Source organism: Alexandromys fortis, unplaced genomic scaffold (genome assembly GCF_014885135.2).
Source record: "Alexandromys fortis isolate MF-2015 unplaced genomic scaffold, M_Fortis_MF-2015_v1.1 scaffold_76, whole genome shotgun sequence".
Lineage (NCBI taxonomy): Eukaryota > Metazoa > Chordata > Mammalia > Rodentia > Cricetidae > Alexandromys > Alexandromys fortis.
Genome location: NW_026067997.1, coordinates 8,887,966 through 8,904,214, shown reverse-complemented (window position 1 = coordinate 8,904,214; position 16,249 = coordinate 8,887,966). Strand labels below are relative to the sequence as shown.

At 42.6% G+C, this 16,249-nt stretch overlaps 1 protein-coding gene across 1 annotated transcript in view; it reads right to left on the bottom strand.

The window, feature by feature from the left end:
* The window catches only part of Naip (NLR family apoptosis inhibitory protein), a gene marked incomplete at its 3' end in the record, with an annotated part of 36,567 nt that extends 23,013 nt beyond the window's left edge, over nucleotides 1-13,554 (bottom strand). The window contains exons 1-4 of the mRNA XM_050160378.1: nucleotides 13,422-13,554; nucleotides 7,807-7,886; nucleotides 3,904-4,471; nucleotides 2,975-3,074 (exon numbers count right to left, since the gene is read on the bottom strand). Of these exons, the coding sequence (XP_050016335.1) occupies nucleotides 2,975-3,074; nucleotides 3,904-4,468 (665 nt within the window). The remainder of the gene's footprint in view (nucleotides 1-2,974; nucleotides 3,075-3,903; nucleotides 4,472-7,806; nucleotides 7,887-13,421) is intronic.
* Between the last annotated feature and the right edge of the window lie 2,695 nt (nucleotides 13,555-16,249).

The following is a 16,249-nucleotide window of genomic DNA, read 5'->3' as shown; positions in this document are numbered from 1 at the left end:
GTTTCTCATGAGAAGCACCACTGTTTTTTATTTATATGAGTGACAACACATGTGGTTATTCACAACTGAATCTTCAGATTACTTTTATTTTTATTTTATAATGGGGCGTCCCTGTGTGGCCCAGGCTAATGATAATCTCCTGGCTTGAAGCAATCTTCAGCCTGGGGGCGGCTTCAGCTGTAAGCACACACCACAGCACTGTGGTGTAAAAAAAAAAAAAAAAAAGCATCAGAGAGACTGGCACAGAGACAGAGTGGGGAGAACTTGGCCTTTCTGAGGGGATAAGCCTAGTTCCCATGGCAGATCAGTCACTAATAGTAAAAATATGAAAATTCATTGTACCATACATATTTCACCTACTAAACAAAAAGACCATGATAATTTTTTGAAAGTAACAGGTATTAACCTTTTAATTTTGACTTTTTACAAAGTATATTGAACAGCTTCCTGCAGGGCATTCCTTTTCCATAAAAACTAAGCTACTTTGAAGATTAAACAGTATTCCTCTAACTGACACGAACGTTTCTTTCTGATGGTGTGGTGAGGAGTGGGCTGAGAGCTCTTTCATCAATGGGATGGTGAAATGCCCTGGTCCCTTCTAATCACATAAGAAGATGAACTCAATCACATGACTCAAAAGGTCACATGATTCGATGTCTGTGGTGGCCAGGGATTCTGGCTCCACTTCTCCTCCCTCTCCATGCATTCTCCTGGGCCTGAATGCAGCCCTTGTAGCACACAGCACCTGGGGTGGACTATCATGAACTGAGGTTATTGGTCCTTTTACAAATATTATAATAAGTCAACTTGCTTTTAAAACATTTCAGTACTTTTTTTTTCTTGAGATAGGGTCTTATATGGGACAGGCTTGCCTCAGGCTCTCTGGATGGCAAAGATAAAAGGCCTGAGTCCCTGCTCCTCTTGCCTCCGTCTCACAAGGCCTGGGGTTACAGGCATGTGCCTCCACTCCCACCTCAACTTCACTTTCTCAAATGGTATTTGAAAAAAATATTGCAATTGCCAGACATGTTGACACAAATTACAACCCCAGAACTTGGGAGTCGGAGAAAGGAGAATCGTGAGTTTGATGCCAGTCTGAGATACATAGCAAGTCCATGTTTCAAAACTTACAATTATACTAAAATCAAAAAGAAAATATTCAGATATTTTGCCAATATTTCATAAAAGAAGTGATCAAGCCAGTGTTCAAAACTGAAGTCTAAGAAACTAAGGATAAATGAAACAACAAGAAATTTAGAGACTGAGTTCTGAAGCCAGCCCTGTGCTCATGCTGACAGACAGTACATCAGTTACTGCACGTAACGTGTGGTAGACTTCTGCAAGGCCTATGAGCTACATATTATTGTCTGCATTTTACATTCATCTAAGAGGTCAGTGCTTCATTTCAGGATTGGAGTCAGGCAGCCTGCATGTGCAAGCCTGCCTCTATCTGGCACTTCTTGTGTGAGCAAGCCTCACTCCTTCAAGCTGTGGGGCCAGCCCCTGGACTGTCTCCTCTTCTTATGTGGGTCATGTTCCCTTTGCACAATCTGAAGACCACTGTCCACTGCAATAACAAAACCTTGAATCTTGGACACAAACCTTTTTTTCTCTTGTGGCACTGGGATGTGGGCAACCTAGTTATCTGGTCCTCTCGTTCTTTTAGCAGAGGGTGGCTTTGAACTCCTAATTCTCCAGTTTCCACCCTCCTCGAGCAGGGATTACAAGTGTGAGCACTGCATCCAGCAAGCATTTTCATTCGGTACATATTCTGCAGTATGTGAAACTGCTTACAACGCTTTAAACATTCTTACTTTCTATCATTTATGCGCCATTTCCACCCCTGTATAGAGTAACTTATTTATTAGTTAAGGGAAATCCAGGAAGTGCTGCTTGACAAGACATTATCTTAGTATTTGGTGAGGTGACTGGAGAGATGGCTCAGACATTAAGAGCACTAATTACTCTTCCAGAGGTCCTGAGTTCAGTTCCCAGCAACCACATGGTGGCTCACAGCCATCCATAATGAGATCTGGTGCCTTCTTCTGGCATGAAGGCAGACATGCAGGCAGAATACTATATACACAATAAATAAATAAAAATAAATAAACAAATGTAAATTTTAAAGTATACAGAGGTGGAAGATAAAATTTAAAGTGGCAGATGTGCAATTATAAAAAAAAAAATTCATGGGCTGGAGAGATGACTCAGCAGTTAAGAGCACTGCCTGCTCTTCTAAAGGTCCTGAGTTCAATTCCCTGCGACCACATGATGGCTCACAACCATCTGTAATGAGGTCTGGTGCCCTCTTCTGGCCTGCAGGCACACACACTGACAGAATATTGTATACATAATAAATAAATAAATACTTAAAAAAATTCATGGTGACCTAGAGTTTGAATCCCTGGTACACACACCAAGGTGAAGAAGTATGGTCACACATAACTTTAACCCTAGCCATGCAAAAGCAGAGACAGGCAGGTCCTAGAGGATCACTTGCCAGCTAGTATAGCCAATCTATGAGCTCAGTTCAATGATTCTGTCTCAAGCAAGGTACAGAGTGAGAGGGAAGACAGGCTAGGTCAACCTGTGGTCCATATATGTGCCCACACTTACACTATATACACATGCAACAAATCAAACCAAAAAAATTGTTTTAAAATGAAAGCGAAATAAATTGGGGGTGGGGGTTGATACAGGGTTTCTCTGTATAAAAGCCTTGGAAGTCTTGGAACTCACTCTGTATACCTGGCTGGCCTCAAAGTCACAGAGACCCACCTATAAGTTCGTGTGATTCAAACTTATCACTGTGACCAGCTCTTCCTTGCCTGAAAAATTCTGGGTGATCCTATACTGAACAAGAGAAAGATCAGAACTCAAGGGACTACTCCAACAATGTGCCTCTTTGTCTCTAATTTTATTCTGCTCTTTTAAAAAATTGAAATTTTTAATCATAAAATATTTGTTCACTTACTTGGGGAACCACTTGGCATGCTCCTTCCAAGGATCATCTCCTTCTTCCCAGTTTCCCAAGCATCCAGCACAGGAGAAACACTGCACGGTGTCCCTTTTACCTACAATGCAGTGACGTGTTCTGACTGGCCAGCAATGGCACCAGAGGTGTCTTAGAGATGATCATATTGTACCGAAACAAGATGGACTCCTCATGACCTCTCAGGCTGAGTCTACATCCAGAATCCTACTGCCGTAAATGACCCCCTCTGAACATCGGACCTCCACCCTCTAGCCATGGTCTTCTGACATAGGTGTACCCCAGGGCCCTGCACCTGCTGTACAGAGCTACACCCTCAAGCCAGCAATATTTTCTAATGTCCACATTTAAAGAAAAGTAACCTTTTATTTTATACACATATGGTGTAGGAGGTCCTTCTGTTTGTATGTTGCTTTCACTAGTTAATTAATAAAGAAACTGCTTGGCCTGATAGGGCAGAATTTAGGTAGGTAGAGAAGACAGAACTGAATGCTGGGAGGAAGAAAGCAGAGAGGGAGAGAGCCACCATGGAGACGCCAGGTCAGACATGCTGAATCTTTCCCGGTAAGCCACGACCTCGTGGTGAACACAGATTAATAGATATGGGTTAAATCAAGATGTGAGAGTTAGCCAATAAGAGACTAGAGATAGTGAACCAAGCAGTAATTTAATTAATACATTTCTGTGTGATTATTTCAGGGGATAAGCTAGCCGGTTGGCGGGAAGAACAAGCAACCCGCTTCTCCTTCAACACATATAGAGCAAGTTAGTGATTCTATACTAGTTGTTGAATTTTAATAAAATAGGTTTATACCTGATACAACAGTTAACAATTGACAAATATTGCAAATAAAAACATGAAACTGAACTTTATATTTATATAAACACATCACACAATGGGATCCAGTTACCTGTAAAGACGAAGCCAGCTGCTGAGAGTACACGTGGCGATGTCCCATGGGCATAGAACGGCCAGTTCTCAAAGGACTCCAGTCTGGCCTCCTCTTCTTGGTACCTTGCTTTGCCGCCCCTCAGCTCCTCTGGCCTCTTCACCCTTATGTCATACTTGCCAATATTCCCAACATCTTTGCCCAAGAGGAACGCACATTCCGGACGCCATCTCTTGTGGTTTTCTATGGGAGTTTTCCTTAGGCTGGTACCAAAGAGGATTAAACTACAGCAGAAGCACTGAACCCCATGATTCACCCCGGTATGGTAAAACCCAGCGGCTGCCATCTCCTGTGGCGTCCATGAACTGTATGTGTCATAAGTCACGAAAGTCTTTAATCGTTTGGCTTCACTGCGCATCTGTGGGTTAAAACCTTTCTTCATTTTCATTCGTAACTTATGTTCTTCTTCTTCTTGACTCCTTACAAGCTGACCCATGTCCATACCAAGAAGAGCAGAGAGCTCACGGAGAAAATTGTAATCAAACTCAGAAACTCGCTCCTCAGAGGCCTCCAGGGGAGCGGCCATTTTCTAAAAGGAAAGGGAAAGCAGATGGTGATGACAAGGACAGTTTTTAGTATAAGAAGCTTGAATTCAGGGTCCATGAGGTGGCTCAGTGGGTAAAAACACGTGTAGTCAATCCCTGGACCCACATGGTAGAAGGAGAACTGACTCCCACAGGTTGTCCTCTGACCTCCATCCACATGGACACAGCGATACACATACTCATGCCCCTGCCCCACACAACCAAATAAAAGAAATAAAAAATTTAAATACAGATCATGTTCTCAGCTTTTAAAGAAGGCAGAATATATTGAAGAAATACCTGGATTGTCAAGACGAAAGGAAAGTTGTTTGGGAAATTATAAAACATCAGTATTCATCTGTTTACTCAAGAAATAATCGCTGTCTACTTGTGTGCCACGAGGACCAGCAATGACAGGCAAACAGACCTGGTTCCATTTATAGAGGCTGCTTCTTCTTCTCCTTCTTCTTCTTCTTCTTCTTCTTCTTCTTCTTCTTCTTCTTCTTCTTCTTCTTCTTCTTCTTCTTCTTCTTCTTCTTCTTCNAATCTCAAAAGGCAAGTTTCTGTTTACCAGAAAACACCACTACTTCCCTATCCACCTGCCCCCAACAGTCAGTCAGCTCTCTGAGACAAAAGCATCTAGTTCCTGATAACCCAAACAGCCTGCGCGAACTCCCAGGCTGCTCTGGCCCACACCTCTCCTCTCATTACAACCTGTCCCCTTAAAATTGACAAGGCTTTCCCATGATGCTATTCTCTGCCCTCCGAGGGAATACCTGGCAGTTTGCTTTCCCAAATCAACTTTTCTTTCTCCCACGAGTGGTCCATTTCGGTGGCTTGACTGCGCCCTGGCTTACAAACTCCAGATGCCCCACTGTTGCAGGCGAGGATCTGAGTCTGGTAGGCAGCCACTAGGATTCAGGGCTCTTATACCGCTTTACCATGGCTGTATAAAGCACATGGATAGTTACATGAAGGAGATGGTTTATTACAGGAGAGATTCTGACCAGCTAGGAATGACGACGTCAGGCCTGATCATGACCTGGATCCAAGAGAGGAAAGGGATAGATCTGCATGACATTTCACAAAATATTTGTACAGTATCTGCAAATCCCAGTGTTCTTACAAAGCTAGCTCTTCTTGAACATGCTCCCTTGGTGGAATGAAGCCCAGGTGGGTAAGGGCTTCCAGTCCTTCACTGCTGCTACCTTTCACGTTAATCTTTAGTGTTACAAGGAGGCTGCTAGTTCATTTCCTGACCGCCCAGACTTCTGAAATAATCACACAGAAACTGTATTATTTAAATCACTGCTTGGCCCATTAGCTCTAGCTTCTTATTGGCTAACTCTTACATATTAATTTAACCCATTTCTAGGAATCTGTGTATTGCCACGAGGCCATGGCTTACCAGGTCACGTTCTGGTGTCCGTCTTTGACGGGGCTACATGGCTTCTCTCTGACTCAGCCCTTCTTTCTCCCAGCATTCACTTTAGTTTTCCCCACCTAGCTCTTTCCACCCTGCTCTGCTATGGGCTCAAAGCAGTCAGTATTTTATTAACCAATGGTATTCACAGCATACAGAGGGGAATCCCACATCACTTTGGAGCCTCTTCCTCCACCCTATTCCCTATTCTTCTGACTCGGGCACATAATTATTGTTATAAGTACTACAGAATTTATTTTATGAACTATTTTTCTCTTAGCTAAAAGTTACATTGTACCATAAGCAAATATAAATCTGCAATGTACTGGGGTGGTTTTTAGGGATTGAACTCAGGTTCTCTATTTTGGGTATCAGGCTTGGATTAACTAAGCCCTGAGCTCTTTCAGTGTCTAGGTTGGGTATTAGAGATTGAGCCCAAGGCCTTTTGCATACTAGGATAGAACACACACACACTCATGAGTTACCTCGGCCAGCACAGCCATGAATGTCACAGAGACTTAGAAAGTAGAAAGGTGAGCAATAGTAGATGGAGACACAAGACTCTGGGTTCCCTTCAAGAGTAAACTGTTTTTATTTCCCCACTACCTACTTATACACTGTCTAGCTAGTTGCTAGAGACAGCATTGTAACCAGGACTTATGTATTTTTTACTCCCTTATCTGAGTTCTTCCTTTTCTGTTTCCCTGCCCTTGTGACACTGTGATCTAATCCAAAGATTAGAATATTTTATATTACTGTCTCCTACTTTAAGAGCTAATCCAACAGGCTTGTCAGTTACCCAACCAAGAGACCACTCCACAGGAAATCTGATTCACCTGAAGATATGCTAAGAAAATGAAGGGACAATTATCTCCTCAAAGGATAATGTTATTTACGGATCTTCCATCATGTCTTTCTGCTAAGCCTCCCCAGTTTTCTCAGTTCTAATTCAAAAGCTCAATGGTTACAAGCACTGATGTTCTTCCAGAGGACCTGGGTTCCACTCCCGGAATCCACGTGACCACTCCCAATGGTCTAACTCCAGATTCAGGGGGATTTATCGCCCTCTTCTGGCCTCCTTGGGCACCAGGCTCACAACTGGTTGCATAGGCATGCAAATGTAAAAACAAATAATAAATAAAATTCTTTAAACCTGTAACTTGTCCTTTTTCTTCCTATTATTCTTTGGTTATTGAGCTAAGGACTAAGCAGGGGCTCCTGCTGCTTTAGAGTTTGCATTTGTGGAGGTCTCATCCCATGCAGCTGCTTACTGAACTCCAGTGCTGAATTTGTCTGAGCTCTAGGGTCCTAACTCAAAAGCATAACTTTCTCTCCTTCTGCCAGCTGCCATATTTATAGCTTGCTGCCCCATTGTTTTCCTCTGAAACTCTAACAAATGATCCCTGAGCTTCCTTCTGATTCTGTAAATGTTTTAATTCACAAGACTTAAGAACCCAAAAAGGGAAACCTTGATTTTTTCCCTTAACACTTTTTGCGTGAGCATAGTTGTGATTTCTGAATGTGGGCACACCTGCGCCACAGTGTTCCTGTGGAGGTCAGACAACAACTTTTGGAAGCTGTTTTCTCCAACCTCCCTCTGCAGTGGGATCCAGGAACTGAACTCGGGTTTGCAAGGCAATCTCTTTTCCGTGCAGTGCTTTTGGTTTTGTTTGTTTGTTTTGCTGGTGTTGTTTAATTCAGTTACACTTCTCAATGGCTAATTACAGCAGATCATTTAGGCCACTGCCATTTTTCTCTTCATAAACAAACACTCCAATATGCAAAACAAAACCTTTTCTCCAAGCTTTAACATTGCCTCAGAATAAAGTCCTGAAATCAGAATTGCTGAGTCAGCCGCATGCATAGTTTTAAGGATTCTGGTGGATGTCTGGCTAGTGGTCACCTGAGGTTCTTTACCTTCAGAAGAGTCAGGGTCCTGCTTCTTCCTCAGGTGGCTCCCTGCAATGGGACTTCACATAGCAGAATTTTGTGTCTCTCTGTAACAGGAAGAAAAGTCTGATTACAAACTGAGAACTGATTTCCCAAGGGAAAAGATCTGTCAGCAGTTTTGATGACTCTGAGTCCACTATCCTAGTGGCCATCCGGGGTGGCAGTCATGGTCTTTGACAAGAGGCTCTGGCATACCCACAAGTATGTGACTGATACTTCCTTGGAACTAAGGTTGTGTGGCTCCATCAGAACCCACCAGAGCCTGTTATCATTCAAACCACACATTAATTCACTCCTTTTCTCCAGACACCTGCCCATCCAACCCCAGTAACTTTGAGAACAGAAGCTTACCAAAAAATTCAAACATGACATGAAATTTCTCCAGGAATCAAAAAACCTAGCCAAGTTTTGTTCAACTTTATCTCGATCTGGTATCTAGTACATTGGTTTTGTAAATTGGGGTTATTAAGAATAATCCAAGTAAATCCTAAAATTTTATCATTTTAGGTCTTGTTTTTCTCCTTAACTAGCCCCTCCTAGTGGTTATTTTATTAACTGCAACTTTCAGTTCAATCTTAGATAATTTGGATTCATGTATACAATGAAGCAGTGCTTCCCCGTTGAATCAAATTGAAACTTTCCATCACTAGTTTGTAAGAGTAAGCAAGAGAATTTAAATATCTTCTGTGATAGCCAATTGTAGTGGAGCACACCTTTATTCCCAGCCCTTGGGAGCAGAAGTAGGCAGATCTCTGAGTTTGAGACCAGTCTGATCTACAGAGCAAGTTCCAGGACAGCCAGGGCTGCACAGAGAAAACCTGTCTCAAGCCGCCACTCTCCATTCCCCCCAAAAAAGAATACTAAATAAACAAATATACTCTGGGGGCATCTTAAATGTACATTGGCATCCTTCCCCCTTTCCGAGCTTAATTTTTAAATTCTTCTAAAATAGGAATAAAAAAGAAAGCACGGACCAGCTCCTTAACAGAGCACCAATATCCCTGAGCTTACTGTGTTCTTGCTGTATAGTCTTGGCTAGCCTTGAACATACGGTAATCTTCCTGCTTCAGTCTCTCAAATGCTAGATATCTTAATGCATTTTTATTACATTTTGAAAGTGTGTGTGTGTGTGAGAGAGAGAGAGAGAGAGAGAGAGAGAGAGAGAGAGAGAGAGAGAGAGAGAGAGAGAGAGACTCATGCATGGCAACTGTGTGGAAGTCAGAGGACAACTTGTTCTCTTTCTACCAAGTGTATCCCAGGGATCACAATCAGGTCGTCAGACAGGTGCCTTTACTTGCTGAGCCATGCCTCTTGAGTGCTGGGATTGAAGCCATGCCCACCACAAGGCAGAATACCCTAGGGAGGAACTGCTCTAATTACTTTTTTCTAATTCTTTTCTTTCATGATGTTGTAATGAATTCTATGACCAAGAGCCAAAAGCCACTTCAAGAAGGAAAGGTTTATTTTAGTATACAAGTGCAGGTTACAGTCCAATATTGAGGAAAGTCAAGTCAGGAACCTGAAGGCAGGTCTGTTTACTATTACACACAACATCACCTCCAAATAAGGAACTCACTTCACAGGCAAATAAGGACAGCATAGACTGACAGTATGCTGCCCTAATTGGACAAGCAGGACACAAAAGAGTGATTGCCTGGGGCTGGAGAGATGGCTCAGTGGTTAAGAGTACTGACTGCTCTTCCAGAGGACCCTGGTTCAATTCCCAGCACCCACATGGAAGCTCACAACTGTCTGAAGATCCAGTGCAGGGGATCTGACACCTTCACACCAATGCACATCTGAGGCAGATGGATTTCCGTGAGTTCAAGGCCACTCTGGGCTGCCCAAGATTGAATCTGTCTAGAAGAAAAACAAAGCTCACACAAAGGTGATCCCACCACTTGGGATCACAGACCTTTAATCCCAGCACTAGGGAGGTGGCCACAGGAGAGATATGGCTGGGCTGAGATAGGAATATAAAGGGGAAAAGACAGGAACTCGGTGGAGTGTGAAGTCTGAGGATTCCTGGAGACAGGATCTGGATCTTGTCCCTTAGGTCTGAAGATTTGGTAGGGCAAAAGGTCTCTCTAGTGGTTGGCTGCTTTGCTTTTCTGATCTTCAGGATGAACCCCAATATCTGTCTCTGCATTTTTATTATTTGTTACAATACACTGTGTAGAACGCTGCTTCCTAGCTGGCTCACAACCCACCTTATAATCAGCTAGCCTTAAATAAATCATGACCCACCTGCTTAGGGATGGAACTGCCCGCAGTGGGCCCTCCAATGTTAACAGTCAAGACAATATCCACAGACGTGGCTACAGGGCAATCTGATCCTTGAATTTCCTCAACTGAGATTCTCCTCTCAGATAATTCTAGGCTGTGTCAAGCTGACCTCCAAAGCCAACCAGGGCAGCAACATATTACTGATGCTTTGCTCTATGGTTGTGTTGACAAGCTGCTCTCTGAATATTAATGTTTATTCCCATAGATTAGTGCTGCTCTCCGTCTTAGTCAAAGATGTTCCGTCTGCAGAGAATAGAAGTCATGTAGACTCATCGGGTCAAAGTTCTCAGGATAAGTACCTGAGAATGATCAGCCCTCAATGAGACAGCTATATCAGCCTTACCTTAGGGAACATCATGGACGAGAGGACAGAAAGAAAATAAGAGCTAAAGAATGAGGAGGAAAGCTGTAAAATGTTTTCTGAATATGATATGGACGTTGAACCCATGAACAACCCATACCAACTGTGGTTAACTGCACAAGACCTCATAAGACTAAGTCAGTCAACATTCTTAGCACAGACAGGGAAGTGGCTCATAAGGTCACAACTGAACAGCTTATAGGCAGTTTATGACTGTCTTTTTTTCCAGAGGTGTGACCAGTTGTAGGTTTCCCATACTCATGCAGACAGCACCAGCTGAACTCAGTTGATTATGGGAAAAAAAGAAGGATACATGAAGATGGGAAAGGAAACTGTATAAGATCTGTGCATGGCTCTAAGGGGGTGTATGATCAAGATACATTATATGCATGTATACAAACTCAAAAAATAAATTAAAAAATTTTAAAAGCTTTAAAGAAAATAGCCAAATTTTAAGATTTTAACACACAAAGTCACAGAATATATACAGCCAATAAATTTTTGGAAAGATTTAAAAAGATATAATATATATTTGAGACTCTCAAATAATAAATAAAAAAATTTAAAAAGAATCATCTAGAGAAAAAGATTCCTTCCGGGTTACATCTCAGAGAAGCCTGAACTGGACAACTTTTAAAGTCTTCTCTGTAAGCTCTTCAGAAAGGGACTGAGTCTCTCCTAGCTATCATACCTCTGAAGGCTAGAGTCACAGTAAGAATTTGTGGGATGGAGGATGCAAGGTCTCCAGCAGGAAGCACAGCGGAAATTCAGGGAAGAAAAGAGGGAAGTCCCTCCCCCTGAGAGGCTCCCTGATCTTTCCCTGGAGAGCCTCATGTGGAGGGAGGGGCACACGCTAAAATCTCTACAATTCCAGGGTACAGTCGTTAATGGCATGGAAACCGTGGTCCCAGAAGCTTGAGGTAGCTGGTCAAATTGTGCCTTCAGTCAGGAAGCAGAGAGTGATGAGTCCCTAATTTACTGTGTCTCTTTAAATTTACATATCCCGGATATGTCAGAAGACTAAATTATAATATGTAGTCCTTCTATTTGGTTACATTCACTTAGCGTAATGTTTCCAAGGTTCATCCACGCAATATAACATGCATCCGTACTCCACACTCCCTTGCCAAATACTATATTTCTGCATGTCGTATCTTTTTTATCCACTCATACTTATCCATGCATTTGATTTGATTATACTGCTTTAGATTTTACGAATAATGCTAGTGTACACATTACTGCTCAAGTGTGGGCATTTTTCACTCTAAAATCTGTAAGTGCCTTTTTCATACAGACAATTTAATTGTCCTTTGCTTTTAATTATCAGGTTTAGATATGGCACTATGTTATGCGCCATGGTCTCATCACACCATTAAAGTTTTCTCACTACCTTCTGACTATTTTACCCAGATCACTACAAATGCCCTCAGGTCCTCATTTCAAGCCCAAGACCTTCATCACATCACATTCTTTATTGTTTTAGTTCATTCAGAAAGAAATGTACACTGTACATTAGTACACTGTAGAGACAGCGGCAGGCATGGCACTCTCAGAACAACTGCCTACTTGGGTATTTTGTTTCTTTGATATGTGCATTTGAGACAGGGACCCCAGGGAGTCCACAACAGTCCTCACCCTCCACATCCTAAATGCTGGGATAATGGGCGTTTCCCACCATGCACCCCATCATGACTGTTGTAAAGAGACTGCGGATTCTGCTTTGGTGTCATCAGAAGGTTTCTGCCTGCATGAGGGTACTGGGTATCCTGGAACAGGAGTGGCAGACAGTTATGAGCTGCCATGTGGGTGCTGGGAATTGAACCCTGGTCCTCTGGAAGTTAAGCCAGTGCTCTTAACCACTGAGCCATCTTTCCAGCCCCCCAGAATGTTTCCTTTAATTCAACAAGGCTGTAACAAATGAGAGACTTACTATGGTGCTTTGACAATCTGAGGAGTTGGTGCAACAGACTATAAATTGGTGGAACATTGGCATAAATTATCATATTCTGAAATTTCAGAAGTAACTCCGTCTCTTTCCTCCTTTTCGGATGTCCAGTCTAATGATTCGCCTGAACAACACCGTCCGGTTTACTAGACTTGAGACCTTTCTGTTCTAGTTGTTTCCTTCCTTATGGATGGCATTGATCTTCAGGTCATCATTCCACACAATTCAGAGCAAATGACCAAGTTAGTCTACAGCAGCCTCTCTCATTTACTTCCTCAACAACTGAGTCACATATAAAGTTCATTCTAGAAATGAATCATTACTTAAACCAAAGGCATAAACTTCCAAACACCTCACTAACCATAGACCCTTGCCTGCATTCCCAGCATTTCAATTATCCTAGTTCAATACCTTTGGGTAGATTGAACAGACTCTCTTTATGACACTTCACATACTCTGCCTTGATCTGTCTCATCTAGTTTGGAATTTGTCTACTACCCACATTTCTGCAAAAACTTCAGCAACCTAAAGTTTTTAATTTGTTCCATTTGTTTCTGTTTTGTTTTGGGGACAGAGTCCTGTTATAAGCCCAACTCAGCCTCCAAGTTGATATCATCCTGCCTCAGTCTCCTGAGTGTTGGGCTTATGTGTATGTGCCAAATGATAGATAGACCTTTAAGGTAAAGTTCACCTTTTCATTTAAAGGTACAACTGGCCATCATGTGGAAATGATCACATTTAACAATACTTCATAAGACTTAAAAAACAAACCACTTATCACTAGTATATAAAATCCCCCAGGAATTATTCTTCTGAAACCCTACCAGGACTAGCTTCCTGTTCCTCCTCTTTACAGAAGGAACTGGCCATGATTTGGCAGCTTTGCTTAGTTACTTCATGTTTGCCAGCACAAGCTGCATTATTCCTTTTGCTGGGATAAGATGCCCTGACAGAAGCAACTTAAAAGAGACAAAGTCCATTCCAGCTTACAGTTTGAAGGCATAAATTCCAACGAGGCAAGGAAGGTGTGGTAGAAGGAGCAGAGGCTTCTGGTCATATTGCATCCTCAGGAAAGAAGCAGAGAAAATAAGAAGCTGAGCCAGGCTCTAAACCCAGAAGTACTCACTTCCTGCAGTGAGGCTCCGCCTCCTAAAGGTTTCACAAACTACCCAAGCAGCACTGAGAAATGGACAATTGTTAAACACATGAGCAGCCTAAAAGGGCTATTTTACAATCATATCACAATAATCAAGAACCAGTAGTCTACACTAACTTCATACATATCTGAACAATTTCCTCTCCCACCTCATCCTTATGTTCCTCTTTCTTTTATTAAAAATGTTTTATTAGATATTCCTTATTTTGTGTGTGTTTGTAGTGAGGTGCACACATGCCATATAGCATAGGTCAGATCTCTCCTTCAGCTAGGTAAATCTTGGGGATGGTTATCTCCTGATCTGATTCTTTTGTTTTGGCCCAGAATCCCATAGAAGCCCTTTAATAAGAAACCAAGAAAGTATTTGAGGAACTAGAACTCAAATTGCAAAGTTAGGGAAGCCACCAGTTAAGGCTCTGGATTGCATTAGGGTGCTAGTCAGGACCCCAGAGGAACAGTAAGTCCCATAAAGCAGTATTTCATTTTGAACAGTTTAAGAGTGTCATAGCTTTTTGTGACACTATTCTTTGGGAGACTTGAACAAACATTTACTCACCCCAAGTAAGGATCCTCAGACACAGACAAAAGTAAGAATACAAAGTCCTACCTGGGACCAAAGATGATGGTGCACACCTTTAGTCCCAGGACTTGGGAGGCAGAGGCAGGCAGCCTGATCTACAGAACACATTCCAGGCAAGCCAGAGATATATAGTGAATTCTGTCTTTAAAAAAAAAAAAGAAAGAAAGAAAGAAAGAAAGAAAGAAAGAAAGAAAGAAAGAAAGAAAGAAATGAAATGAAAGAAAAGTCCAAGTTGGTGAACCAGTAAGTTTTACTGGGGTTCTTACAGGAAGATGGGTGAGGAGTTACTTACAGGAACAGAAATGACTCAGAGTTGTATCAACAAAAGCCCATCCCAGCACGTAGACAAAACCAAAACAAGGCAAAGTCCACATAGTTCTGGGAAAGTCTCTAAATTTTTTAACTTTTGTTGTTCCACTTTCGGATGTTTTATTAACTGAAGTATGTCAACCCAGAACATGGATTTTACGCTTAAAAACTCATTCTAAAAAAGGCTCAGTGCTACACTGGATGCCTAACACCCAGTCTAGTTGCTGCCTAGCTAATAAAGACTTTCCACTGACTGAAACACATGTTCGAGTAGTCTTCTCTGGTGAAGGCCCCCACAACATTTCTGGAGGTTCCACTGAGACCCCAGAGACCAGACTTGGAGACACACACCCCCCCTCCGTGTCTCAGAATCCCTTGGTAAGAAGAGTACAACGGCCAGGAGGCTTCTAGGGGGTATGCAACCTGAAATGTTCCAGATCCCCAGGGTTCTCTTAGATCAGCTGCTGCCTAACTCTTAAGAGGGATCTGACACCTCCAGGCCCCCCACCCCCCAAAAAAGCAAATTAGAAAGTAGCCTGGTCTGTCACCTCCCAGGGGTTAGTCTGGTTAAGGAGCCTTCCATTCGGACACACAGGAGAACTCAACACACTGCTGATGCAGTATGCAGGATCTAAGTGAGACGTCCCTGGATGCTGTCTGTTTAGGTGTATAGGTGTGTGGTGGCCACCCGTGGTTGTCTTTACTGTGTCTCTATGTTTCTTTCTGTGTATTTCTGTCAGTTTTGTATTCCTGTATTGACCACTGGCTTTATCTGGTGTGAGAACCCCTGGCTTAACATCTGTGCTACTGGGGACCCAAATCCTTTTGGCTCTGCCAGGTTACCCAGAGAAACCCCCAGAACCCCCTCCTGTCCCACTCTGGGAGCAGGAACACTTGCTTGTTTTGTTGCTTGACTCCTGCTCATGGTCAGGGTTGGTTCATGGTCAGGGTTGGTCCCAGTGTGGAGGTCAAGAGAGGCCAGTCCTTTCATCCAGGGTCCCATGACAGCTAAGCAGAATGCACACAGGAAGGGGGAAATAGTTCCGCCCGGATGAGCATTTCTTCTGCTCTGCTCTGTGCCTGCTCTAAGCAGCCACAGAGAAGGGAAAATTTCCCTGGGCTGAGTCTGAAGGAAAAGAGAAGTTCCACTCCTTTCTCTTTTATAAATTTGTCTCCTTTTAAACCAATGATCTATAAAACCACCATTCTCGTTAAAAAACAAACAAACCAGAAAATGACTCTAGGTTGGGAGGGAAATTGCTGCAGGCAACATGGCCTGAACAAAACAGATTTTTCCTTCTGTCCAACAATGACCAAGGACATTTTCGCTAGGACCCTTTTGAAGGATTAAGGAAAGCTACTAAAAACATGTGCCACTGCACTGTTTTAGGAAATGAGTATTTCTTTGGAGGGTAAATATGTGAATTCTAAAGTTTTAGACTAGCTCACATTTCCTGTTTTGTTTGGTTTCTGAGACAAGGTTTTGCTTTGTAGCCCAAGCTGGCATTGAACTTGAGGCAACCCTTGTCTCAGCTTCCCAAGCCCTAGAATTACAGAAGTGTACCATCTCACCTGGATCATCTTTTACTTCTGTTTACTCTTCCCTACATTTTCAGTGTGTTTGTGTGTATGCACATGTCACATGTGCGGCCAGACGACAATTTGTAGCAATCACTTCCCTAGTCCCACCTCGTGGGCCCCAGAGGTTGCACTCAGGTCAGTGGCTCAGTGGCCCTTGCCTTAAGCTCTGAACTTTTTCTTTTTTTTTTTTTT